We start from the raw sequence: 27,972 nt of genomic DNA, 5'->3' as shown, positions 1-27,972 counted from the left end.
TGGTTAGCACTGTCGCCTCACAACAAGAAGGTCCTGGGTTCGAGCCCAGCGGTTGGTGAGGGCCTTTTTGTGTGGAGTTTGCATGTTCTCGCTGTGTCTGTGTGGGTTTTCTCTGGGTGCTCCAGTTTTCCCCACAGTCAAAAGACATGCAGGTTAGACTAATCGGTGGCTCTAAATTGACTGTAGGTGTGAATATGAATGGTTGTTTGTCTCTATGTGTCAGCCCTGCAATGATCTGGCAACTTGTCCAGGGTGTACCCCACCTCTCACCCATAGTCAGCTGGGATAGGCTCCAGCTTGCCCGCGACCCTGCACAGGATAAGAGGTTATGGATAATGGATGGATATTCATCAGCATTCAAGGTTGTATTTAAATGAAATGTTAATCATGGTGTACAAAACTGCAAATATAAATGTCATTAAGTTTATTGTGAGCTTATTGGAAATATAAATTTGAATCTAGAAATGTTATATTTTAATTTTGAAGACAAAACGTTGACAAAGGCTCTATCAAAAGGTCTGCATACCCCTTGCACTTTGCAAGTGTCTGTGTTTAATTCTGATTCTGATCAAACTAAAGATGGAAGACAGTTTAATGATGAAAACAGATTTATTCACATTTCAGCAGATACATACAGTGTAAGTGGAATAAAAAAAAGTAGCTTTACTGTAAGTTAATGAATGATTATTTCAGTTTCAAGTATTTCTCAACAGGTTTGTTTTAACTGCTGTGTATTTAACAAGATAACAGACACCGGCTGTGTGTCATCACAAGCAGGTTGAACAGTTTCTTCTATCACTTCAGACTTCGTGGAAAGCAACCTGGGAAAAAAATCTCCAAGCATTAGTGATTTTTTTTTTTTTTTGCTGATGCCATTGGATACACAGAAATGAGTGACTGTCTTTGACTTTGCATGTAGTTGTGTGTTAGGCAATACCTCTGATGTTTGGTGTCCTGCTGCGGCGACGTGGGAGACTGAGGTCAAAACGAGAGGATGATGTGGGTGTGTTCAGCACTTCCTCTAGCACTGACTGGTCCATACAATCCTAAACAGAGAGACTTAGTTGACACGCATCAGAAAGACTTTCAAACTTCTGTCAATAATATAGTTGAAATAAATGCGATATGAAATCAAATTAGGAACTTAAATTCCACTTGTTACCGCAAGGGGCAGTGAGAATACACATGATACCTTCTTGTACACATGGGCATGCATGCTGAGGCCATCCAGCAAAGTCACATAATAATTCATTGTTTCTAATCATACTACTGTCAAACAAGCTGTTATTGCCAGGTCAGTGCCGGTTCTACGTGACAAGAAACGTAGATAACTAGATACCTGGAGTGATGAGAATTATCTTGGTAATGGATGCCAACGTGAGGATAATGCCATGAAGAGCAGCAGGGGTGATACAGTGTCTTGCAAAAGTATTCATTCCCCTTGGTGTTTGTCCTATTTTGTCGCATTACAAACTGGAATTAAAATGTATTTTGGGGGGGTTAGCACCATTTGATTTACACCACATGCCTACAACTTTAAAAAGTGAAAATTGTTGTTTTATTGTGACACAAGCAATAATTAAGATGAAAGAAATGGAAATATGGAGTGTGCATAGGTTCCCCCCCCCCAAGTCAATACTTTGTAGGGCCATCTTTTGCTGCAATTACAGCTGCAAGTCTCTTGGGGTATGTCTCTATTAGCTTAGCACATCTAGCCACTGGGATTTTTGCCCATTCCTCAAGGCAAAACTGCTCCAACTACTTCAGGTTAGATGGGTTGTGTTGGTGTACAGCAATCTTCAAGTTATGCCACAGATTCTCGATTGGATTGAGGTCTGGGCTTTGATTAGGTCATTCTAAGACATTTAAATGTTTCCCTTTAAACCACTCCAGTGTAGCTTTAGCAGTATGTTTAGGGTCATTGTTCTGCTGGAATGTGAAACTTCATCCCAGTCTCAAACCTCTGGGTGGATCAAACAGGTTTTCCTCTAGAATTGTCTTATATTTAGTGCCATCCATCTTTCCTTCAGGCCTGACCAGCTTTCCTCTCCTTGCAGATGAAAAATATCCCCACAGCATGAAGCTGCCACCACCATGCTTCACTGGAGGAATGGTGTTCTCAGGGTGTTGGGTTTGCGCCACACATGGCATTTTCCATGATGACCAAATAGATCAATTTTAGTCTCATTTGACCAGAGAATCTTCTTCCATGTGTTTGAGGAGTCTGACACATGCTGTTGGGCAAACTCCAAACGTGTTTTCTTAAGCAATGACTTTTTTCTCTCCACTCTTCCATAAAGCCCCGCTCTGTGGCGTGTACGGCTTAAAGTGGTCCTGTGGACAGATACTCCCATCTCCGCTGTGGATCTTTGCAGCTCCTTCAGTGTTATCTTTGGTGTCTTTGTTGCATTTCTGATTAATGCCCTCCCTGCCTGGTCTGTGAGTTTTGGTGGGCGGCCTTCTCGTCAGGTTTGTAGTGGTGCCATATTCTTTCCATTTTGCTATAATGGATTTAATGGTGCTTTCTGGGATATTTAAAGTTTGGGATATTTTTATAACCCAACTCTGATCTATACTTCTCCACAACTTGGTCTCTGACCTGTTTGGCGGCTCCTTGGTTTTCATGTTGCTTGCTTAGTAATGTTGCAGAGTCAGGGTCCTTCCAGAACAGGTTGATTTATACAGACATCATGTGACAGATCATGTGACACGTTGATTGCACACAGGTGAATCTTAATTAACTAATTATGTGACTTATGAAGTGAATTGGTTGGGCCAGCTCTTATTTAGGGGTTTCATACAAAAGGGGGTGAATACCTATGCACACTCCGGATTTCTGTTTTTTTTTTTCATCTTAATTACTGTTTGTGTCACAATAAAACAACAATTTGCACATTTCAATTGGTAGGCATGTTGTGTAAATCAAATAGGGCTAACCCTCCAACAATCCATTTTAATTCCAGCTTGTAATGCAACAAAACAGGACAAACACCAAGGGGGATGAATACTTTTGCAAGACACTGTATTAAGCTCACAAAATCAGCAAAGAATGCACAATAATGCCCAAGTAGCAGCAGGATAGACTTCCTGGAGCAGTTTACCTCTAAATAATGGCCACGACGAGGAGGCTTTTTGTAGCGTGACATGTAACGGTAGGAGCTGGGCATCCTGTGGGCTTGGAACACAGAACTGGGTTGTATTGATGTAAAAGAGCTGCAAAGTGAGCCGCTTGACCATGCTGGTTTTGAGAGTGTGAACTTTAAACAGCAAGCCATTGGCGCAGATCAACCTGCATCATGAAGTTCAAGCACAGGAAAGCTGTCGGTCTAAATCCACCTTTAAAGCTTGCAATAATAAAAAATCCTTGCATTGAGGCATGTTGATGTCTAGGCACCACTGGAATGGTGCAAAAGTGCTGCGAGTTGCTTTGCCCTACTTAACTCGAGTCACCGCCATTTTAAGAGTAGCAACCATAGCTAATTTACAGCCTGTCAGTGGTACCAGAGAGCTAGCAGGGACTGACCCTGATGAAATGTCAGACATTGCTGAAGTTGGAGATAAGCATACTAGGGTAGGATCAGCTTGGAAGAATCTGCTGGACCCAAAATTAGTCATAGTATCAGCTCTTTTGACATGCAAAGTGGAAAGACAAACTTGGATTCCTCTGGGAAAGCATGTCTTTGGTTTGCTTTGTCAGAGCATCTCATCTCATCTCATTATCTCTAGCCGCTTTATCCTGTTCTACAGGGTCGCAGGCAAGCTGGAGCCTATCCCAGCTGACTACGGGCGAAAGGCATGGTACACCCTGGACAAGTCGCCAGGTCATCACAGGGCTGACACATAGACACAGACAACCATTCACACTCACATTCACACCTACGGTCAATTTAGAGTCACCAGTTAACCTAACCTGCATGTCTTTGGACTGTGGGGGAAACCGGAGCACCCAGAGGAAACCCACGCAGACACGGGGAGAACATGCAAACTCCACACAGAAAGGCCCTCGCCGGCCACGGGGCTCGAACCCGGACCTTCTTGCTGTGAGGCGACAGTGCTAACCACTACACCACCGTGCCGCCCTTGTCAGAGCATATACAGCTAATAAAAAGCTTCTTTAACCACACTTTTACACTTCCCAGTCCTGAGTGCCTATTGGTTATGTTCTACTATAGTGAACTTCAAATATTTGGACTGAAACTGCAGCACAGCACCAACAGCGTACAACAGCGAGTAGCGTTAACAATAAGCTAGTTGGATAACATTAGTGATAACTCTCTTGTTGATGATGACCTTTGCAAAACAGCTATTAGTATGGTCAGTGTTGTAGATTTAACCAAGTACTGTGTCTGTAGATTAAGCGATCTAAAGCGAATATCACATTACAGGCATTTAGCAGACGCTCTTATCCAGAGAGACATACAACATATCCAGAGCAGCCTGGGGAGCAGTTGGGGGTTAGGTGGGATCAGGACACTTTGTCCAATGACCATTTCGTCCAATAGTTGAGACATTTCATCCAAAGCCTTTTTCATATGCACTATTAATTATTTTATATGTGTGACAAGATTGAGATATAAACAAACCATAATTCATTTAAGGGAGTGCATAAAGCAGGTGTATGACTGTGACTTCTTGTAATAAATGGAAATAATTTTTGTAAAGCAAACAAGTGCAGTAGTACGAGTGCTTCGACATAAAAGAGCGGTGTAAGGGGCATAAACAAGTATACCCTTACCATTACAGGCTGCTCTCTGAGCGTTGAGTCCAGTGAAGCCGTTTAATTCATCATATAGCCAGTCTTAATAAGGCCAACACAGCCTTAATCAGTAAAATGGTTCAATAAATATTTTATTTAAATCGTATTTTATTCATTTAAGGGAGTGCATTAAGCAAGTTTATGACTGCGTCTGCCATGATTTATATACCTAATAACCTATATGTACCTCCCACTGTCAGACAGCGGTAGGAGATGGATGCAAGTGCAGAAGTAATGTTTATTAACAATTGTGAAAACACACAGGCAAACAATTCAAAATGGCAGGCAATCTCGTAAACGTGAAAGGTCGGGCGAAGCACAAACAGGCTAAATCAGGTAAAGACAAAAACAGAAACACAGAACAGGAAACAAGATCGGAAACCTAGGGAAGCTACATGGGAGAATAAGGCTTGGTAATGCGCGCTGACATAGTGTAATACTTCGCACTGAACGTGTGTTTTCTCAGTCTTTATATAGAAGAAGAAACCTTTATTTGTCACATGCACACTCAAGCACAGTGAAATTCATCCTCTGCATTTAACCCGTCTGAAGCAGTGAACACACGCGCACACACACCCAGAGCAGTGGGCAGCCATACTACAGCATCCAGGGAGCAGTTAGGGGTTAGGTACCTTGCTCAAGGGCACTTCAGCCTAAGGCCGCCCCATGTTAACCTAACTGCATGTCTTTGGACTATGGGGGAAACCGGAGCACCCCGAGGAAACCCACGCAGACACAGGGAGAACATGCAAACTCCACACAGAAAGGCCCCCGTCAGCCACTGGGCTCAAACCCAAAACCTCTTACTGTGAGGCGACAGTGCTAACCACTACACCACCGTGCCGCCCAGGCACGCTGATGCCTCTTGATCATGTGCAGGTGAGCCTCATTAACAGTCCGCTTGGCGTGTGCGCAGTCCGGAATGGACTCCCGCACGTGCTCTGTTAATAAGGCTTGCCTGCGCATGCTCAAGAGGCATCAGCGTGCCTACGGTATATAAAGACTGAGAAAATGCACGTTTTCTCATATCTGGATATCATATCTCATATCTCTCACTTGCCAAGAATATCTGACATGTGTGAGTCTAGATTTTCTATGTAATTTGGTCGAATAGAAATGATCTCTCCCTACAAGTGGCCCCAGCCGAACATGCCCGAAGTTGACGCTATCTGATTCCCATCATTTCCAGTTTCGTTTTCATTTTGCAAAAATGTGTTTTGCTTCAGTCTAATTTCATTGAGAATTCCTCCTTTTTTCGAACAAACAAATGCCTGAAATATAAAATAATTGATAGTGTGTATGAAAAAGGCTTTGGACGAAATGGCCTGTATCCAGTCAGGTGCCTTGCTCAAGGGCACTTTAGCCATTCCTTTTGGTCCAGGGAATCAAACCAGCAACCTTATGGTCCCAAAGCTGCTTCTCTAACCATTGGGCCATGGCTTACCCATTTAAAAATAGAAAAGGAGAATGTTACACTGTTATCAGTGTGTCGGCCATGTTGATTTGACATCACTCCATAAACATGGAAGGAGCTGGTAGTTGAAAAGTCTGTGGCAAGGTTTTTAATTGAAATTGCACATTGAAGGGGCGTTTACCGGCTGTACGCAAGGAATTACAAGATACAACTTCACCTCAAACATAGAATTAATTATGTGTACAAAGCGAGATAAAAGCAGTATTGCAAGTGCGACATCATGTGTCACTATGTGACTTTGTTGAAAGGTCATGGCGTTCTGGCAAGGACAAGTAGGTATTCTCATTGCCTCTAGGGCTCAGGAGGGATAAAACAGAACTCCTTCTCACTGAAGCTGGGCTTTCTATGGCCTTTGTTTTGGCTGTAGATGTGGACATTTTTCGTATTCTTTCTTCCTCTTTCTCCTCCCATTCTCGTTCCCTCTCTCTCTGCTGGAGAACGGCATGATAAGCAGCTCTATACTCCAAAGCAAAATTGCTGACGGTTTTGCAGAACACATCCGGACTCATCTCCCTCACCATGGAGCGTGAATAGCCTAGGTACATGAGGAATGAGTGAAATCTGAGATAGAGAGACAGAGAGAGAGACAGAAAGAGAGAGAGAGAGAGATTGATTTTGGTAATAGCCCCACCTCTCACCCAAAGTCAACTGAGATTGGCTCCAGCTTCCCTCATGAACCTGACAGATAAGTGGTATAGATAACGGATGGATGGATGATTTATTAAATTATCTCGAGAAATTGACCCAAATTTTTAAAAATAATCATGCCTGAAAAATTATTTTTATATCTTTAGGACTACCTGTTGATGACCCGCCGATGGACAGCTCTAAGCACCTTCAGCCTTTCGTTGCACTCCTTCAGGAACTGTGGCAATCTCTGATAGAGGCATGCCTCGCTAACGCCTCTCTGCTCATCCACTTCTCCTCGTCCTGCTCCCTTCTTCATGCCTTCTTTATTCAGCACATGCAGCTGCTCCCATGATGCTTTGCAAAGGGACTCCAGTGCAGAGAGACTGGACTGAACTTGCAAGTAATCACACTAACAGACCAAGGTATGCTAATTATTTATAGTAATGATGGTAATTATGTATAATAATCATTAGGTGCTTACTGTAGGTATAAGATGCATAAAGTGTCCTCTATTTGTGCTATATTTATAGTGTATCGTTATTCCATTTATGTCTTAATGCTTGCTGTATATACATAATCTAAACAAAGAAAGTAAAACACTTGTACAGTTGAAGGACTTTCATTCATAGCATCCAGTTTCTTAAGAAAGACAAATTATTACAGACATTTTCCAACAATCAATTTGGACAATTATACATAGTCATGATATATGCACATAAATGTGCATAGCATAGATATACGAAGAGTTTGGTTCCAAAAAGTCATAAGCACCTTTTAAAAAAAATATATCAAGTTCCTGCCAAAAGAAGTTTGGAATTTGATCACTATTCAAAGTTCCAAACTCAATTTTATGCAAAATGTGATTTCTGCCACGTTTCTCTTCATTGTATATCCCCTTTCTTTCCAAAACACGACAAACGCCACGACTGATTTTCCGCAAAACGCGTTATCTCCACTCGACCAATCACAGTGCACAAATATGGAAACAGTAGTGACAGCTCCCACTGACTGTCAACATTGTAGAGAATCTCCATCTTTTAGTGTGATTTTAAATGAAATAAATGAAATAAATGAATAACTTTGTGTGTGTGTGTGTGTGTGTGTAGGAACTCTTTCTTATCTTAATATTTTATATTATTATTCCAGTAAAGAATGTGGTCCAATCTTATTTTCCACTTTCAGCACACTTGATTCCTCCTGGGATCTAGATTTGCCACACACACACACATATATATATATATATATATATATATATATATATATATATATATATATATATATATATATATATGCACACGGTGGTGTAGTGGTTAGCACTGTCACCTCACAGCAAGAAGGTCCGGGTTCGAGCCCAGTGGCCAATTGGGGCCTTTCTGTGTGGAGTTTGCATGTTCTCCCCGTGTCCGCGTGGGTTTCCTCCGGGTGCTCCGGTTTCCCCCACAGTCCAAAGACATGCAGGTTAGGTTAACTGGTGACTCTAAATTGACCGTAGGTGTGAATGTGAGTGTGAATGATTGTTTGTGTCTATGTGTCAGCCCTGCGATTACCTAGTGACTTGTCCATGGTGTACCCCACCTCTCACCCATAGTCAGCTGGGATAGGCTCCAGTTTGCCCGCGACCCTGTACAGGATAAGCAGCTACAGATGATGGATAAAAAAAAAAAATGAACAAGTGTTGCCAGGCAAAACAAACCTCACCCGGCAGCACTTATTTTGTACCTATATGTTGATAATAGTAATATTTCTCAATCATCAGCGGTCAGGTTATCATCCTATGAAAATCCATGACCTTGAGTTTGACATTTAAAAGCCATTCAAGGTCAAAGGTCATGGTGCCAAATGAAAGCCCATATGGCACTTCCTATAAATTGATAATGGTAAATATCTGTCTACCATCAACCGTTGTCAAGTTACAGCCCTCTGTAAATCCGTGACCTTGAGTTTGATCTTTCAACGTCACTCAAGGTCAAAGATCATGATGCCAAATGAAAGGCCATATGGGAGTTCCTGTATGCTCATAATAGTAAACATCTGTTTATCAGCAACTATTTTTGAGTTATAATGGAAATTTTAACCGAATATAATGGAGTTATTTTGACCGAAAGGTTGACCTTTCCAGTGACCTTGACCTTGACCTGATTATCCCCAAAATTTGATCAGGTAATCTACGGAACATTGCCCACCTACCCTGAAAATTTGAGGTCAATTGATGCAACTGTCTAGACGCTAGATTGTTAACAGACAAACACACAAACAAAAAACAAACAAATGAAAGTTTGAAAGAAAACTATTGCCGCTTTTCCACTACCAACGCGGCTGAGTTGGGCTGAGCCGTGCCGTGCTGAGTTCGGCTGAGTCGAGCTGAGTAGGGCTGTTGGAGTTGCATTTCGACTACAACCGCGCTGAACCGTGCTGGCTGGAAGTGGGTGGACACATTGGGTGGAGTTAGCGAAAGTGGGTGGACGTCACATGATGTCGTTAGGCGGCGCAAACAGTGACATCAGTGATCTTTTAAGCGGTAGTCTCACGCCCCGGATAGTAAACAATAAACATGGAGGACATGGAGTCGTTAGTGTTGCTGGTCTTGGTGCTGTGGCTTGTTGTCACCGACAACACCAACAGATACTGGCAAGAGCGTATAGATGAGGCGAGGCGCATAAGGCTTCAGAAATTCTCATAATTCGTAATTATTCTTCTTCCGGGTTTACGGTGTTTACAGATCCCAACGTGCTCGCAGGGCGTGTGTGGGCGTGTGAGGACACTCCTCCTCACCAATCAGTGCACAGGGGAGTGTCTGCTCACGCCCCCAGCCTCACTCGGCTTGGTTTGGCTCGCTTCAGCCCCACTCCAAAACCGTGCGAGTTTTGGGTGCTAAGCAGGGCTGAAGCGAGCTGAGTCGTGCTGCTCTGAGGTAGTCGAAACGCGAGCCGTGTTGGGCTGAAGTGAGCTGAAGCGAGCTGAAGTGAGCTGAAAAAGGGTAGTGGAAAAGGGCCATATGAGAGATACCCCATCATGTAGCATATCAACTGAAGCAGAATTGAAAGGTGAACATTTTGGAATTGGTTTGAAGTAAGTATGATTAATATGAAGGAAGATATCATGAAAAAAAGATTTTGACCTTTTTGGTGACCTTGACCTTGACCGGATGACCCTCAAAATGTTGGAGGTTCTATTTGAGACCAATGCCCATCTGTCCTGAAAGTTTCATGAAGACTGGTCCAGCTGTTTTCCCGTAATGTTGCTAACAAAAAAACAAAGAAACAAAGAAAGCCCACCGAAAACAATACCTCACTCCCTGGTGGACTCCGTCCCGGGTAAGGTAAAAAACATCTATCTTATGGAAATAAAGATAAATTTCTTTGTTTATAAGATCCATTGCCTTGCACTTATAATCAGGTTCCCCGAGTTCGCAAAAGGCATAAAAAATCAGGTCGATACTTTAACATATTCTCTTAAGTATCGAGATTCGCTACACTCCACTATGAATGTAACTGTCCATGCTGTACAAGGTGTTCACACTTCTAAATTTATTGATCAGAATAAAAAGTTTGTCCTTTGCTTTTCCATGACTGGGTCTATTAACATGCCTCAGAGCTTTGTATGTAAACTAGATTGGGGCTTTTAGACAAGATGAATGTCTCATCTCATTATCTCTAGCCACTTTATCCTGTTCTACAGGGTCGCAGGCAAGCTGGAGCCTATCCCAGCTGACTACGGGCGAAAGGCGGGGTACACCCTGGACAAGTCGCCAGGTCATCACAGGGCTGACACATAGACACAGACAACCATTCACATTCACGGTCAATTTAGAGTCACCAGTTAACCTGCATGTCTTTGGACTGTGGGGGAAACCGGAGCACCCGGAGGAAACCCACGCGGGCACGGGGAGAACATGCAAACTCCACACAGAAAGACCCTCGCCGGCCCCGGGGCTCGAACCCAGACCTTCTTGCTGTGAGGCGACAGCATTAACCACTACACCACCGTGCCACCTCCAATATGAATGTAATTTGGGAAAATCTGTGGTCCAATATAAGAGATGGTCCAAGTTCAGAAGCTGTCATATGTGTTGATCAAGTTTACTTCTTGTTTCTGGTTATATTTCACACACAAAAATATTGTTTTTATTGATGTAATGGATTTATCATGTTTTAGGAAAAATGTATATTTTTTTAAATAAAATTTTAAAAATCAACAAATAGATTTGCATTTTAAATGTTCTTACAACCTCACAGTGTTTTATGAAAGTTTCAAACAGAAAATAGTGGTTTTCATGCAAACAGTTTTTTTGGTAAAGAAAATATATTTTTTCCCCCTCAAGTTTATCACATGGTGGTGTAGTGGTTAGCGCTGTTGCCTCACAACAAGAAGGTCCGGGTTCGAGCCCCGTGGCCGGCGAGGGCCTTTCTGTGTGGAGTTTGCATGTTCTCCCTGTATCCGCGTGGGTTTCCTCCGGGTGCTCCGGTTTCCCCCACAGTCCAAAGACATGCAGGTTAGGTTAACTGGTGACTCTAAATTGACCGTAGGTGTGAATGTGAGTGTGAATGGTTGTCTGTGTCTATGTGTCAGCCCTGTGATGACCTGGCGACTTGTCCAGGGTGTACCCCGCCTCTCGCCCATAGTCAGCTGGGATAGGCTCCTGCGACCCTGTAGAACAGAATAAAGCGGCTAGAGATAATGAGAGAAGTTTATCACAGTGGATTTATTGCATTTTAGAACCAAACTCTTCATATATTTCAGGCCAATTTGATTATTTTAACACATTCACCAGTTTTCTAATTCTCTACAGGATGAAGTTGTGTGACATGGAATTGAAATGCACACACGTGTCCTGTATGCACACACACACACACACATTCTACCTTACTGGCCCGGGTGACAGAAGTGATGTCAGAGTACAGGTCCGAGGATTGTGGGTAAAGCTGGAGGAGTAACACGCACACATGGTGTAGCAGAGGCTGCCGGCTGTGTGTGTCCCTTACCTGCGAGAGCTTCCCCAGGTAGCTCAATTCAAACCCTCGAGCCTGAAGATGCAGAATACAGAAATGACCCAGGGGGGTATAGTGGAATCTCATGGTGTATCCTGAATGTGTGTGATGTCAGCATGTTGTGTAACTAAACCAAAGAAATAGCTAGTTGGCTAACAGATGCCTTACAAAACATATCAAACAAATTAATTTGGTTACAATCACGGGGTTATAAAATAATACAACATTGTTTTCTCTGTAACTTTTCAAAATATCTAACCAAAAAAAAAAAAAGGCCAAAAATGTATATTTGGACACAAAATCACTTTTCTGTGTAGTTCAATCCACTATCTTTTTTAAATTTTTTTCCATTGCGTGAGGGAGCTGCCGCAGAGATTTATGAGTAATGAGAGTATATCAATGTTGCCTTCAACTGGGGCAGTTTCAAGGCATCTTAGAAAACAGGAAACAAGAGTTTGATCAGTTTCGAACAGTCCTCGATGCCTCGCTGTCTTGTTCAACATCCTTCCGAGGCAGCATTTCCCCCATTTTGAAGACATGAATCTTTTATCTATAGGCTTAACAGGTTTACCCTCCAATCAAGTCAAGTCAAAGTCCCTCTCACGCCAGAATCTGGTCTTCCCGGGCAGTCTCCTGTCCCAGCACTAACCAACTCTTTAAGGTGTATGGATGCGGCGCCTATATCCATTTCTGTAGCCCTCAGCCTCTTGCCTATACAGCTAGGGTTACAGTGGGGGGCTAGTCCTCTGGTAAACACGAGAGCTTGACTTCCCTACTCGCATCTGTATTGCAGCGTACCTTGCCAGACGTTAGTAGGTACCATTTTTACAATGGTCTTTGGTATGACCCAACCCTCCAATGCATCTGCCTTTAATAAACCACTAATTAAGAGTCTCATTAGGATTTCAGAGTGAGCGGTTTGCCATGGAGTGTTTCTCAGAGTTAAGGATGCTTCCTTGGTATGCTGGGTCCTTCCAAGTTTTGTCCTTAAAGGAGATATGCAGAACCTTTATTTTTAAATACATTTCTGAGTGGATAGTATCTCCATCCTTGACTCTTGTATGCTGCATAATTGGAAATAATTTTTTTTTTTGAGAGTTAAAATCAACTGCGGGGAGGCACGGTGGTGTAGTGGTTAGCGCTGTCGCCTCACAGCAAGAAGGTCCGGGTTCGAGCCCCGTGGCCGGCGAGGGCCTTTCTGTGTGGAGTTTGCATGTTCTCCCCGTGTCCGTGTGGGTTTCCTCCGGGTGCTCCGGTTTCCCCCACAGTCCAAAGACATGCAGGTTAGGTTAACTGGTGACTCTAAATTGACCGTAGGTGTGAATGTGAGTGTGAATGGTTGTCTGTGTCTATGTGTCAGCCCTGTGATGACCTAGCGACTTGTCCAGGGTGTACCCCGCCTTTCGCCCGTAGTCAGCTGGGATAGGTTCCAGCTTGCCTGCGACCCTGTAGAACAGGATAAAGCAGCTAGAGATAATGAGATGAGAAAATCAACTGCAAAGTTGGCATTCGTGCTGCCCCACTGAGCCAGCCAGCCCTGGGTGAGTGACATCACAGCGGGAACCGGTGCTATAGACCAAAGCCAGACCCGGCAGGCGAGAGTGGTTGCAATGGCCTCTTTGTTCGGATTTATTGGAGATTCTTCGGATTCCTCAGATAGTAATACATCTGACTGTGATAGTCCTGAAATTGGAGTGTGTGTACATGCTACTGCTATACACATAGGACCGTATCAGTTTGAACTATCGGAAAGTGAATCCGATAGTAACACGTCAGCCACAGAGGCCCCCACCTTACGAAATAAAGCCAGAGAACAAAGCCGTCGAGAGAATTGGATGGAACTGAACTGACAGTCTCATGTGACTCTCATTAAAACAGGATAGGTGTTATAACTTATGTAACATACATGCACATGCATGCATTTTCACTGAAAAAACATAAAAGGCTCATTAAAGAATCAGATGAACTGAGACAATCACATTCTGAAGCAAATTAAATAATCTTATACCAGTAACTTAAATACACAATACAAGTTACATATATTAATCTAAATGCAGGTAAACAACAAGTGTTGTTGTTGTTGTTGTTGTTGTTGTTGTGATGTAACCAAATGAGAGTCACATCTTACCCATCTGTGTTCTCACTTCTTGAAGGCCAATCTTGTGGCTGATTGTTTTGAAACAATCTGACTTTCAGTTCTTCATTCATTCGCTTCTTCCACGTAAGGGCAAGATATTGCTGCTGAGGCAAGCATATCCAGTGGAGAAATCTGATGACTGCTCCACTCATTCTCCATTTGCTCCATACGGAGTACTCCACCATTACTGCTCAGCTCACACCGGGAGAACTGGTGCAAATGAACTTACTTTCCTTTTCTTGTAGTTTTCTTTTCCTTTAATTGTCGATACTGCACCCTCTTTCAATTACTGGCTTATAGCCAACGCTCCTCAACAGATCAGAGGTGTCATACAAGTCATCAGTAAAATGTGCAGAGTAGAAGAGAGACCACTTCGTAGGTGCCCAATGGGCCCATGAATTTCTCACAAAATGCATCCAAATCTTTACAGTTAGAACATTCTTGGGCCATGAATGCAACGTAAATCCACCTTCTGTTGTGTTGCTGCACCCGCCAGCAACACATCTGCATGCCATGGCGATAAATTAGCTCAAAATGGAAGATTGGAGTTGCAGTCAGCTCTGTGTTTTAGTATAGCGGAAATGGTGACGAGACCGATAGCCTTACCGCGGTGACGTCACAGATGTCAAGGTCATTCACTCAGACCTCTACCTAGATGAATCACTTTAATCATAAAAATTAAGATATTAGATTTATTGTTAACGCTTAAAACTATTCCTGTGCCATTCTTGAGGTCTCAACGCATTTATAAACAAAAAGGGAGGCCATGGTTCTGCGCATATGCTTTAAGGATCCTTCACTGACATTGAGGAGCATCCATGGATTTCCCCTTCACATTCAGGACACATTTTGTTTTGATTTCTGTTATGATCTTGACTCTGCCCCCATCCTGTCATTGGTCTGTTACCCATTGTGTTCACCTCTTTTAGGTTAGCCCCTAATTAGTTTCTCTATTTGTACCCTGCTGTTTCTTTGTTTTGTTGCTAAGACCTCTTGGACTTTTTGTATCATTCGGTCCAAGCCTTGTTCTCCAGATTCCCATGATTAGACCCTTGCCTGTGTTACTGTTTATGGATGTTGATCCCAGCTGACTACGGGCGAAAGGCAGGGTACACCCTGGACAAGTCACCAGGTCATCACAGGGCTGACACATAGACACAGACAACCATTCACACTCACATTCACACCTACGGTCAATTTAGAGTCACCAGTTAACTTAACCTGCATGTCTTTGGACTGTGGGGGAAACTGGAGCACCCGGAGGAAACCCACGCGGACATGGGGAGAACATGCAAACTCCACACAGAAAGGCCCTCGCCGGCCACGGGGCTCGAACCCGGACCTTCTTGCTGTGAGGCGACAGCGCTAACCACTACACCACCGTGCTGCCCTGTTTTGAACCTGACAATGCAATTTGATGATGTTTCTTGGTTTGTCTTTAATAAAACACACCCTGAGACACACATCCTGCCTCATCCCATCACATGTTACACAGTTAATCACAAAAGTGTACTCATATGAGGATATGTTTTAGATGGACACTACCAAGTTCTGGATTTTTAGCCGAATGCTAAAAAGGTAAATGTATGATTTAAGTTTCCATATTTAATTGCTATTCCGTAACATTTTTTGGTCTGTGGCAATAATGGGGATTAAATTTTGATAAAATTTGATGAAAATATTGAAAAGATAATAATATCTCACCTTGCAGCCATTGAGACAGTTACCAATGGCAAGTACAGTTGCAAGAATACAGTGGAATGTCTGATTGGTTGCCAGCTGCTCCATTGCAAGCTTGAGATGAAAGAGAGGCTCTGCAATTTCCTGTTTACAAGAACATTCAAGTAAAGCATGAAACAATTTTGCATAATACCAAACCCCTAATAGCAGCCACACCTTATAAACAAAAAAAAGGGAAAAAAAAGAAAAAAGCAATTAAGAAAACCAGAAAGACTTTTTCATATTAGACATGCAAGGTTTAAACTATGCCAAGTAGAAATTGTCTCATTCTCATCTCATTATCTGTAGCCGCTTTATCCTGTTCTACAGGGTCGCAGGCAAGCTGGAGCCTATCCCAGCTGACCAGGGACGTGCACAGGATTATAGAGGGGCAGGGGCTCAAAGTCAGAAAAAGGGCAGCAAGTGCATGATTTTTTTTCCCGGTCCTTTCCAAAATATGGAAATGTAGAATTAAAATTAACGTACTAATAGGAAGGTAAGTACTTAGCTATGTGTCCTGTGTTGGTGAAAGTGATATGCAATTGCCATTTCTTTTGTGTCAGCAAAATTGTCACTCACATTATCATAGGCTTGGAAGACATGCAAAGCAATAAAACACTGGTGCGTTATTAGGCTTTTTTATTGTTAAAGATTTAACATTGAACAGTGAAACCTGAACTTTGAACAAATAAGTAAATAGCTTAATGGACAAAATGATAAAAATCAGTCCTTCCTCTCATAAGGTAGAAGCCTAACATTCCAGGGGCCTTAAAGCAGTAACCTTCTGGGGGCCATGTCCCTGTAGATATTAATGACCTCATTGTGATTTATGGGTATGTCTTTTTCAATCGAGAGGAGAAGGAGATCAGAGAGCCTTTCTTCTTTGCATAGACAATAAACTTTAGATCTGTATCTCGGACTTGTAGCCTAAATCAGACCTATAGTGAGGTAAATATGATCCGCCATGAACAAGGTGAATTTTATTTTGAAATTTAACGCGACATTTTATTTTGTATTTTATACTCGATTTCCTGTACCATGCAAACTTCTCTGTGCTGCTCGATGCGCCGTACTCCAACGTCCAGCAAAAACAGAAACTGACACATAACATTGTTTTTTTCTGAAACATAACCCACATTTGATTTGAGCACGTTGTGGAAGAGGTCGACGACTAGTTATATATACAAGAGGAGAATGTAAGCTTCCCGACGATATATGATACTTGCATGTACACCGAAGCACGGCCGAGGCAATCGATTGTGAACAGTAACAGGTCAGGTCACGTCAGTTAACAAGCAGATTATTAAACTACAGAGACTTAAATTACTCGCACAAATGTCAGTAGCCCTACAAACGCCCAAATGTCATGTACATACAGTTTGAAAGGGCGAACTGTTAGACCATAACTCACATGTTCAAGCTGCCTCACTGTTGCGTCTCCTCTGTTATCATTGTGGCAGTGCGCGCAGCGGCTTCTTCCCTCTCACTCAGTCCGCGCGCCCTCTCTCTGGCCGCACTCGAGCGGAGCAGCAATGGACAGAGAAGCGGCAGCTCAACGCACACAACCACCCCGGATTACAAGAAAATTGGTAGATTGCTGTGGAGTTTTTGTACCACCGTTGTTTTAAACTTCTAACAGGACTGTATTATTTATTATTAGGATTATTATTATTATTATTATTATTATTATTATTTTAAAAGGGCAACATTTAATTCGAGGCAAAAAGGGCAGGGGCTCAAGCACCCCTAAAGCCCTATGTGTGAACGTGCCTGCAGCTGACTACGGGTGAAAGGCGGGGTACACCCTGGACAAGTTGCCAGGTCATCACAGGGCTGACACATAGACACAGACAACCATTCACACTCACATTCACACCTACGCTCAATTTAGAGTCACCAGTTAACCTAACCTGCATGTCTTTGGACTGTGGGGGAAACTGGAGCACCCGGAGGAAACCCACGCGGACACGGGGAGAACATGCAAACTCTACATACAGTAGAAAGGCCCTCATCAGCCATGAGGTTCAAACTTGGAACCTTCTTGATGTAAGATGGCAGTACTAACCGCTGCACCACCATGCCACCCGGGTGAACATATACAAGGCAAGTTATTGTCAGAGCATGCAGTTCTCCAACTCTGTTAGCTGTGGTTGCTGGCAGGAAGGTAGTTTTCAAACAAATCCACTTCAAGTCAACTTATAGCATAAGAGGATCTTTAAGAGACTCCAAATTAAGAGGTAGGGATCATAATAATAGGCCGTAATGAATGTAGATGCCACCATTAAAAAGGCAGTAATAAGCCTATGGGACCCCAGAGTGATGTCATCCATGGTGCTGTGATACTGCAAAATAAAACCTCAGGGAAGATGGAGATTTGCTGCTGTTCAACAATCCCTGAAGAAAGGTCAGTTATCGGAGATGGACAAGGCAAAGGGTCTAGCCAATAAAATGAACAAATGTTTTCAGAACAATTTCCTCTTACATGGCCTGTGTACTATAGCCTCTTTCATTTTGACATGCCTGCAAGATCACAGTCCTTGGCTGATGATTCAGTCTGAGGAACAAATCTAACAGCCTTGAGCGACGTGGTTGGGGATACCAAATTTTGTTGGCCATTTGGGACAACAAATCCACTACCACCATATTCGGAATTGAGCTAAGCATGCGTACTTGGGGATTTCATGCCATAATTGTTCATATCATTATTCAGACCTTCTGTAGACCATACACTATTCAGATGCAAAACAATCTTCTGATTGTTTTCATGGCTTAAAAGTAAGTGCCTGTGTTTAAAGGCAGTGGTCTAGATATTATTGGGAAAATAAAAAAAACATCTTGGACCCTGCTACTAAAGTAAACTCTGGCGACCTTGGAGACATGAACTACAGCCAAGTAATTTGCATGATCTGAACAGTGAGCCTAGAAAATCAGCCTAAGCAGCTATATAACCTGAGTGTAAAAATGTGTAATTTTCCATGCATAAATACTGACTCTGATATTAGCATGTAATCTACAGAGAAGTGTTCAACTTGGCAGAATGTGTAGAAATGAATAGTACACAGAAAAATACACACACACACACACACACACACACACACACACACACACAAAACAAAACCCCAAAGGCTAGCATCTGCCAAATGCTCATCAAATCAGAAAAGTAATCATGAATACTGAATAATATGTCAGTATGTGACCTATGTTGGAATATCTTAGTGTACTATGCAATAAATGAAGTGAAAGAGAACTTACGGTATAGATTACAAATCATCCATTTTATGACTGAATTACTAATCTTTGACAACAACAATATCTCATGCAAAATAGCATCATTTCGCACAAATATTAGTTAAGGTTTTGTTCCAAAGACCAAATGATTTTAAGTTCAGATATGAGGATAGCCACTTTTGAGGGTGCCTACACAACTATATACTTGGATCATGTTTTTGCTTCCGGGCGGCACGGTGGTGTAGTGGTTAGCACTGTCGCCTCACAGCAAGAAGGTCCTGGGTTCGAGCCCCGTGGCCGGCGAGGGCCTTTCTGTGCGGAGTTTGCATGTTTTCCCCGTGTCCGCGTGGGTTTCCTCCGGGTGCTCCGGTTTCCCCCACAGTCCAAAGACATGCAGGTTAGGTTAACTGGTGACTCTAAATTGACCGTAGGTGTGAATGTGAGTGTGAATGGTTGTCTGTGTCTATGTGTCAGTCCTGTGATGACCTGGCGACTTGTCCAGGGTGTACCCTGCCTTTCGCCCGTAGTCAGCTGGGATAGGCTCCAGCTTGCCTGCGACCCTGTAGAACAGGATAAAGCGGCTACAGATAATGAGATGAGATGTTTTTGCTTCCTTTGAAATGGCTTTGGTTAACGTATATACCAAAAGAATACATGCAAATAGAAATCTCACCTTCTCCAGTGTATCGTAGTCTAGTGCAAAAGCCCAGAGCTGAAGCCTGGAGCTCAGGTGTGTGACGTTACCCAGAGTGAGGAGACATTGCTCAGCAAGAGCCAGAGGACAACGTGGTGCTTGAGCTTTTGCCTCCTTAATCAATTTCAGCTCTTCCTCAGATGGGACCAGAGACTGAAGCCTCTGTATAAAAAAATGATTAACGTCTACATGAAATTGTCACTAATTGGGACACACAGAAAACGTCACCATCCTTGTGCAAAACATCATAACTCGAATTACTAATTCAGCTTTCTTCAAATAATAATAGCTGTTAAAGCAAAGTATCCATCTACTGACAGCTTTAAGAATATTTAGAATTTGAATCAAGGTCATGCTTTCTACATAGAAAATGTGAGCAACTGTCATAATGTGCTTTAAAAACATTATCATTGTGCAATACGGGCGGCACGGTGGTGTAGTGGTTAGCGCTGTTGCCTCACAGCAAGAAGGTCCGGGTTCGAGCCCCGTGGCCGGCGAGGGCCTTTCTGTGTGGAGTTTGCATGTTCTCCCCGTGTCCGCGTGGGTTTCCTCCGGGTGCTCCGGTTTCCCCCACAGTCCAAAGACATGCAGGTTAGGTTAACTGGTGACTCTAAATTGACCGTCGGTGTGAATGTGAGTGTGAATGGTTGTCTGTGTCTATGTGTCAGCCCTGTGATGACCTGGCGACTTGTCCAGGGTGTACCCCGCCTTTCGCCCGTAGTCAGCTGGGATAGGCTCCAGCTTGCCTGCGACCCTGTAGAACAGGATAAAGCGGCTAGAGATAATGAGATGAGATGAGATCATTGTGCAATACAGAAACCTCATGGAGCTTATTACAACTGAAACATTGAAGAAGAAAAAAAACAGTACTTGATCTATTATTAGTCAATCATATTTTTTTGTCTTTCCTGTGTAAAAATGTGCCTCTATTGAAACCTTGAATCTGAGACCCAAGTAGCTGATTTATTCTACATTGAAATACAATGAAAGGTCACTAAAGCCAGCAATGTATTTCAGATAACACAAACGATCACTAAACCTTTTCAGATGTTTGTATTAAAATTGTGTATCAGTGAAAACTTTAGATATGGAATTTGGATAGAAGTATTGGATTCAGTATGAGGTATAAGGAAAATGTCACCTTCCTTTATGATTACCTCCACCAACTATGTTTTCACCTCTGTTTGTTTGTTTGTTTGCTTGCTTGCCTGTTTCCAATGTAGCTCAAAAATTAATGAACAGATTTTGCTTAAATTTGGAGGAAAGGTGGTCCATGGGCCAAAGAACAATTGATTAGATTTTGATGCAAATCCAGATATATATGCAGATCCAAGGTTGTTGGTTTTTTGGCTTTTCTCAGTGTGACTCAAAATGTAGTGAATGGGTTTTGATGAAATTTGGAGGAAAGGTGGGCCATGGACCAAGGAACAATTGATTACATTTTGATGCAAATCCAGATATGTATGTGGTTCCAAGGTTGTTGTTGTTGTTTTTTTTTTTTTTTGCTTTTCTCAATGTAACTCAAAAAGTAGTGAACGGGTTTTGATGAAATTTGGAGGAAAGGTAGGTCATGGGCCAAGGAACAGTTGATTAGATATTGATGCATATCTGGATATGTATGCAGAACAGGATTTTTTGTCTGTTTCCAACATAACTCAAAAAGTAGTGAATGGATTTTGCTTAAATTTGGAGGAAAGGTGGACCATGGGCCAAGGAACAATTGATTAGATTTTGATGCAAATCCAGATATGTATGCATATCCAAGGTTGTTGGGTTGTTTTTTTTTTTTTGCTTTTCTCAGTGTAACTCAAAAAGTAGTGACTGGGTTTTGATGAAATTTGGAAGAAAGGTGGGCTATGGACCAAGGAACAATTGATTAGATTTTGATGCAAATCCAGGTATGTACAGTATGTGGTTCCAAAGTTGTTGGGTTGTTTTTTTTTTTTGGCTTTTCTCAATGTAACTCAAAAAGTAGTGAACGAGTTTTGATGAAATTTGGAGGAAAGGTAGGCCATGGGCCAAGGAACAGTTGATTAGATTTTGATCCATATCTGGATATGTATGCAGATCCAGGATTTTTTGTCTGTTTCCAACGTAACTCAAAAAGTAGTGAATAGATTTTGCTTAAATTTGGAGGAAAGGTGGGCCATGGGCCAAGGAACAATTGAATAGATTTTGATGCAAATCCAGATATGTATGCAGATCCAAGGTTGGTTTTTTTTTTTGGCTTTTCTCAATGTAACTCAAAAAGTAGTGAACGGGTTTTGATGAAATTTGGAGGAAGGGTAGGCCATGGGCCAAGCAACAGTTGATTAGATTTTGATGCATATCTGGATATGTATGCTGATCCAGGATTTTTTGTCTGTTTCCAATATAACTCAAAAAGTAGTGAATGGATTTTGATTAAATTTGGAGGAAAGGTGGGCCACGGACCAAGGAACAATAATTTAGATTGTGATGCAAATCTGGATATGTATGGGGATCCAGGTTTGGGGTTTTTTGTCTGTTCTCAATGTAACTCAAAAGTAGTGAATGAATTTTGATTAAATTTGGTATGCAACTTTAGTATTATCCTAAGTTCAAGTGATTTGATTTTGATATTGATAATTATGCGCCTTGGCGGAGGTATATGCTCTTCTGTGTGCCCTTCTAGTTCATAATGCTGTTACAAGTTATTACTGTGGAATTCAAACAATAATTAGTGAATCATTTTCAAATAACTTTTCCAAATATCTCAGTGTGTATCAAATGAATGTGTGATGCTGGTGGTCACAGAATAGTTTATTGTCCTTAGTGAAATGGTGGATCTGTAATTAGTGTATCTTTATGGCTCCCATGAATGCTTTTAGTCAGTGAAGCCTAAGGGATCCTACTTGTACATCCTCTCTGTCTAGAACACTGGAGTCCATGCTGTAGATAGCTGGAGGGAGCAAGTGGTGAGGAGGCAGGCTGCTCAGGGCTATAGTAATGATGTTACTCCGCTTCACACTCAATACAGACACACACAGCTGATTCTGCTTGACATACAGAAGGAAACACATAGACAGGCAGATTTATTCAGGCTTAATTTAGTAGGCAATAGAGGGTTTAATCCTAAACCACTGCTCATTACTTAGCAATGGATAATCAAAAGCCCATCTTTTTGTTTGTATAAACTGGAATTGTGATATGCACAGGCACTTTTTTTTTCTCATTTTCACATTCACTAACAATAATTGCTCACCTGTGTTCCATCCTTTAGAGCAGAAAGAGCCTTATTACTGCTACTCTTGTTTTCAAACAGATATTCTAGTCTGTTTGTGTCCAGATGAACAGGTTCTAATGCAGCCCAAATGGACTGTGATCCAAAACGGCTGACTCTTGGCAGGGGCTGCAAACTCAATAACTCCTTCCAGTGGAGCCTCAGAGTTCGACGGCCTGATCCAAGAGCCACGGGATTAGCCTGAGGAGGAAGAAGAGGAGGAAGAGGAGGAGGAAGAGGAGGAGCCAATGGTGGACCTGGCGGAGGTGCTGGAGGATTCAAATGGTGTCCTAGGTTTTGCCTGGGTGGTACATTGCTTTGGAATGAGTCATCATCAGCAATGTCTAGGTCCAGATCCTCTTCATCCCACAAGTCAGAAAAATCTAAAGTGTTGAGCTGTAGTCGAGGAGTGTGGTTGACAAAAGAAGGCCACGATTGCTCAGAATTGGAGTATCCAAACTGTTTCATTGGTGGTTTATGGCAAAGTTCCTATGAACAGCTAAATCATCTGTATTCAGTAGGAGCCAGAGTTGCTTTCAGCCTTATTTTAGATTAATTCAGATTCCAGAGGTGTAAACATTTCTCTTTTCAATTTACATAGTTTGATGTTTTCAAAAGCTACACTTAACTATGCCATCAACTTGGAACTCTTCATCTTGAGACATCTTCCAACTGAGTTTCACACATTAGCTCAATTTTTCTAGACACCACCAGCAAAAAATCATTTTAAAGTGTTCAAATAACCATCCAAACCTTCAACCATAACCAGTTTCTGGAAGTTTCAGAGAAATCTTGATCCAAACACGATGTTCCTCAATCAAATCTGCTTAGTCAAATGTCCAGTCCAGGCTGTTTTTAGTCGCATCTTCTTGTATTACGACCTTTCTTAAACATTCAACAGACTTTTGCATAGCTTTGAACCTCTTAGCTGATCTTCAGTCACCAGCGTGTGTCCTCCACTCTTCAGTAGCTGTGTTTGAGTATCCTTCTAAACCAACAGTCTATGTGGGCATCAGTCCGTGTTTATTTGAGTTGCGCCCTTTTCCTTAATTTCCTTATCACACCAGCATCTCCTGTTTATATTGCTCCCTGAGTATACACAACTGGATTATCGTATTCTGTACATCTCCACCCTTTTTCTTCTCTAAACCAAGATCCTCTCTTTCTCTCTCTGTCCATGTACTTTTTTCTTTTCAGACTATAACTACAATAATAAAAATTTGATTTCAGAGCATTAATAGCCCAACCCTCTGACCTGGTACAAGCCTTCCCTTTTGGACTGACGGCATAATTTTGAAGTTTAAATGTAAGTCAAGTTACTTTCATCGGTCTACATTGGCCTAAACTAAAAACTCGCAACAACTGCCATAATTTAATTACACTCAAACACTGGCAATACAGTAAATAAGGAATAAAACACACGGGGGCATGCTGTTAATTATTTTAATCCACAATGGGGTGATATGATGTGGCCCAACACAGAGTGGTGTAGAGTAAGGCCCTGTTTACATTATTTCGAATCAGCGGATCATCAGATTAATGTTTTTAAGACGATTCGCGTACACACAGCAACGCCAATACACGATTCGCGTGCACACAGCAACGCCAATACACGGATACGCTAATCACATGACTAATTAGATGGCACGTCACATGATCCCAGTGCATATCGGGCATGCGCAAGTCACTCACCACTTGCAAGTGGAAGGATGGCAAGCAAACACCTTCTCCAGCAGATAAACACACCTGGCTGTGATGTTCATGTTCTCACTGAGTTTAAGCGCCTGAAGGAGGTTGAAATGTGTAAATAAACCTCAGTGCGTCTCAGCGCTTCCTCCTGCGCTCCAAATCACTCCGCCCTGAACAGCGAGTGCCCTCTGGAGGGTGCGCACTCCGGCCCTGCGCAGCTCACAGAGCGCGCGAGTGAAGCGCACGAGCAGTGATTCGGGACTGAGCCGCTGTGTGTGAGATCCCAACGCCAGTGAATCAGGAAGGTGGATGTCACAGTGACGTTGTCCAATGACGACATCAGCTAGAGCTCAGCACAGCGTATCCGCGTATCACAATGTTTACACAGCACCGGACCAGACACGAACTGGATTGAATACGTGGGCTGTGGCGGATTCCCGTTTCCCGGCGTTTTAATGTGAACGGACAGTGCATCCGTGAAGAAAACGAGACAGATACGGTCTAATGTAAACTTGGCCTAAGTGTTACCACCCTGAATTTGGTGGTAAGGTTTTTTTCCTCTAACTGCACATCCTGAAGTGTTCTATTGTTCTTATACGACAGTAATTTTCCAATGCTTACCAACTGAATTGATCAATGAATGACAATTTGTTACCTCTGACAACTTTGTTGGAGAAGGTTATGTTTTTACCTCCGTTTGCTTGTTTGATTGTTTCCAAATGTAACTCAAAAAGTAGTGAACGGATGTTGATGAAATTTGGAGGAAAGGTGGGCCATGGGCCAAGGAACAACTAATTTTCCAGAAAAGTTGGGATATTTTCCAAAATGCAATAAAAATAAAAATCTGTGATTTGTTAATTCATGTGAAACTTTATTTAACTGACAAAAGGACAAAAAAAAAAGATTTTCAATAGTTTTACTGACCAACTTAATTGTATTTTGTAAATATAAACAAAATTAGAATTTGATGCCTGGAAAACACTCAAAAAAAAGTTTGGACACAGGCATTATTACCATTGTGTTACATCACCGTTCCTTTTAATAACACTTTTTAATCATGTAGGAACTGAGGAGGTGGCACGGTGATGTAGTGGTTAGCACTGTCGCCTCACAGCAAGAAGGTCCTGGGTTCGAGCCCAGCAGCCGACGAGGGCCTTTCTGTGTGGAGTTTGCATGTTCTCGCTGTGTCTGCGTGGGTTTCCTCTGGGTGTTCTGTTTTCCCCCACAGTCCAAAGACATGTAGGTTAGGCTAATCGGTGGCTCTAAATTGACCGTAGGTGTGAGTGTGAATGGTTGTTTGTCTCTGTGTGTCAGCCCTGTGATGATCTGGTGACTTGTCCAGGGTGTACTCCACTTCTTGCCTGTAGTCAGCTGGGATAGGCTCCAGCTGGCCCGCGACCCTGCACAGGATAAGCGGCTACGGATAACGGATGGATGGATGGGAACTGAGGATAATAATTGTTGCAGTTTTGCAGTTGGAATTCTTGCTTGATACATGACTTCAGCTGCTCAACAGTTAATGGACACTGTTGTCTGAATACGAGTGAAGTGAGAGAGGGGGGTTAATTAAAAAAAGAAAGAAAGACAGAAAGAAAGGGAGACAAGTTATAGCATAGAAAGGAAATGGTGGCTGTTAGCAACCCAAAACATTTACTATGGCCTACAAAGGTTATTTGTCCAACACTACAACTATAGAACACCTTCTGTGTTTCATTTTACTTGCATACACCTCCAAATCGTTTCACCTTCACGTTATTCCATCCAAATGAAGCACAACAAAAAGCATTTCACTAATTCCTCCTATAAAGACATACGTGTGTCAGTGTAAAGTCTGTGTGAGGCAGGAGCCTGTTTTCATTTTTTCTTTCTGTTATACGCTATTACTGTTCAAAGCTATTTCAAGGAGGCACTGTGTAATCAGTTGACTGGGTCTAAGAGGCTTACAATCTGCAAATCTCCCTCAACCCTTGAGACCAGAATGTAAATGCAATTCATTCAGCTATATGTTGCTCATTTAAGCCATACTAGAAGCCATAATAGAAAAGGTGAACGCATAGCCAGATCTACAGTAAGTCACTGAATTGTATAGCTGTCGTCAGTGGTGAGCTTGTAATATTTTCACATGGATATATCCTGTTTATTGTTTGATCCACTTTTTCCCTTTTGTTCATGCATAATTAGTTTTAAACACCTTAGATTTTCAAAACTCTTTACACTTTTGTAATAATTTATTCCATGATAGTAGTATTCCTGCCTCAGGATTTTACACAAAACACCAGGAAATGGTTCGTTTTTATATTATAAAATATATTTTGTAAAATAAAAACCTAAATATAAATATACAACCAATTTCACAACAATCATATGCAGCAAAACCTACATAAAACAGTTAGTTAGCTAGCTAGTCAGCCCGCCAGGATAACAATGTAAAAACATAATAAATGCCACCAAGTATAGTCAGATATAAAGACAATCTTCTTGTCTTATAAACTTAAATTTATTCTTCACAAATTTATCAAGTTAATCGCAAATATGGACGGAAATAATATGTTGAGATGGATTTAATGATATATCACGATTACAAAGAGTTAGATTTTTGTCCTTTGTTTTAAACAGACATTATTTTTACAACTCAAATCCAGCCCGGGTCATAGTATACCATTTCATATAACCTTTAGTGCTGCTGTCAGGTTGCACACTTTGTTTGGTATAACTGTAAGGATATGGTATAAATGTGTAGGTCATATGTTTGATGTGCTGGTAGAGATATTGAAAGTTATGCTGAATTTGCGACATTTCTTTAGCATACAGTGGTTTCTGATCTCATCTCATCTCATTATCTCTAGCCGCTTTATCCTGTTCTACAGGGTCGCAGGCAAGCTGGAGCCTATCCCAGCTGACTACGGGCGAAAGGCGGGGTACACCCTGGACAAGTCGCCAGGTCATCACAGGGCTGACACACAGACACAGACAACCATTCACACTCACATTCACACCTACGGTCAATTTAGAGTCACCAGTTAACCTAACCTGCATGTCTTTGGACTGTGGGGGAAACTGGAGCACCTGGAGGAAACCTACGGGGAGAACATGCAAACTCCGCACAGAAAGGCCCTCGCCGGCCACGGGGCTCAAACCTGGACCTTCTTGCTGTGAGGCGACAGCGCTAACCACTACACCACCATGCTGCCCTATATATATATATCTCATCTCATCTCATCTCATCTCATTATCTCTAGACGCTTTATCCTGTTCTACAGGGTCGCAGGCAAGCTGGAGCCTATCCCAGCTGACTATGGGCGAAAGGCGGGGTACACCCTGGACAAGTTGCCAGGTCATCACAGGGCTGACACAGAGACAAACAACCATTCACACTCACATTCACACCTACGGTCAATTTAGAGCCACCAATTAGT

At 42.2% G+C, this 27,972-nt stretch overlaps 1 protein-coding gene across 3 annotated transcripts; it reads right to left on the bottom strand.

Moving 5' to 3' along the window:
- Positions 1 to 590: 590 nt before the first annotated feature.
- Positions 591 to 23,860, bottom strand: si:ch211-63p21.2 (FH1/FH2 domain-containing protein 1). 3 transcript variants are annotated; one of them, XM_060916919.1, is made up of 9 exons: positions 22,850 to 23,860; positions 22,500 to 22,640; positions 19,606 to 19,788; positions 15,690 to 15,809; positions 11,723 to 11,884; positions 7,031 to 7,269; positions 6,560 to 6,791; positions 938 to 1,046; positions 591 to 821 (listed from the first exon to the last, which is right to left on the bottom strand). In XM_060916919.1, the coding sequence occupies exons 1-9, from the start codon at positions 23,333 to 23,335 to the stop codon at positions 796 to 798; spliced, it is 1,698 nt and encodes a 565-aa protein (XP_060772902.1). In that variant the 5' UTR covers positions 23,336 to 23,860; the 3' UTR covers positions 591 to 795. The 3 variants fall into 3 exon arrangements, with proteins under 3 accessions (XP_060772902.1, XP_060772903.1, XP_060772904.1); XM_060916920.1 differs by lacking the exons at positions 591 to 821; positions 938 to 1,046 and adding an exon at positions 6,862 to 6,908 and having other exon boundaries at positions 6,693 to 6,765; XM_060916921.1 differs by lacking the exons at positions 591 to 821; positions 938 to 1,046 and adding an exon at positions 6,869 to 6,908 and having other exon boundaries at positions 6,736 to 6,765.
- Positions 23,861 to 27,972: the final 4,112 nt, after the last annotated feature.

The sequence above is a fragment of the Neoarius graeffei genome, chromosome 3 (assembly GCF_027579695.1).
Source record: "Neoarius graeffei isolate fNeoGra1 chromosome 3, fNeoGra1.pri, whole genome shotgun sequence".
Classification (NCBI taxonomy): Eukaryota; Metazoa; Chordata; class Actinopteri; order Siluriformes; family Ariidae; genus Neoarius; species Neoarius graeffei.
The sequence above is the reverse complement of the archived record's forward strand: the minus strand, read 5'-3'. Positions and strand labels throughout refer to the sequence as shown.

Excerpts from the sequence above, each read along its gene's own strand:
- si:ch211-63p21.2 (XM_060916919.1), bottom strand. The coding sequence starts at position 23,335 with ATGAAACAGTTTGGATACTCCAATTCTGAGCAATCGTGGCCTTCTTTT. Across the intron at positions 11,885-15,689 it reads ACTGTCTCAATGGCTGCAAG|GCTCGAGGGTTTGAATTGAG; the intron begins GTGAGATATTAT and ends CTGCATCTTCAG. Across the intron at positions 1,047-6,559 it reads CCATAGAAAGCCCAGCTTCA|GATTGTATGGACCAGTCAGT; the intron begins GTGAGAAGGAGT and ends CTCTCTGTTTAG.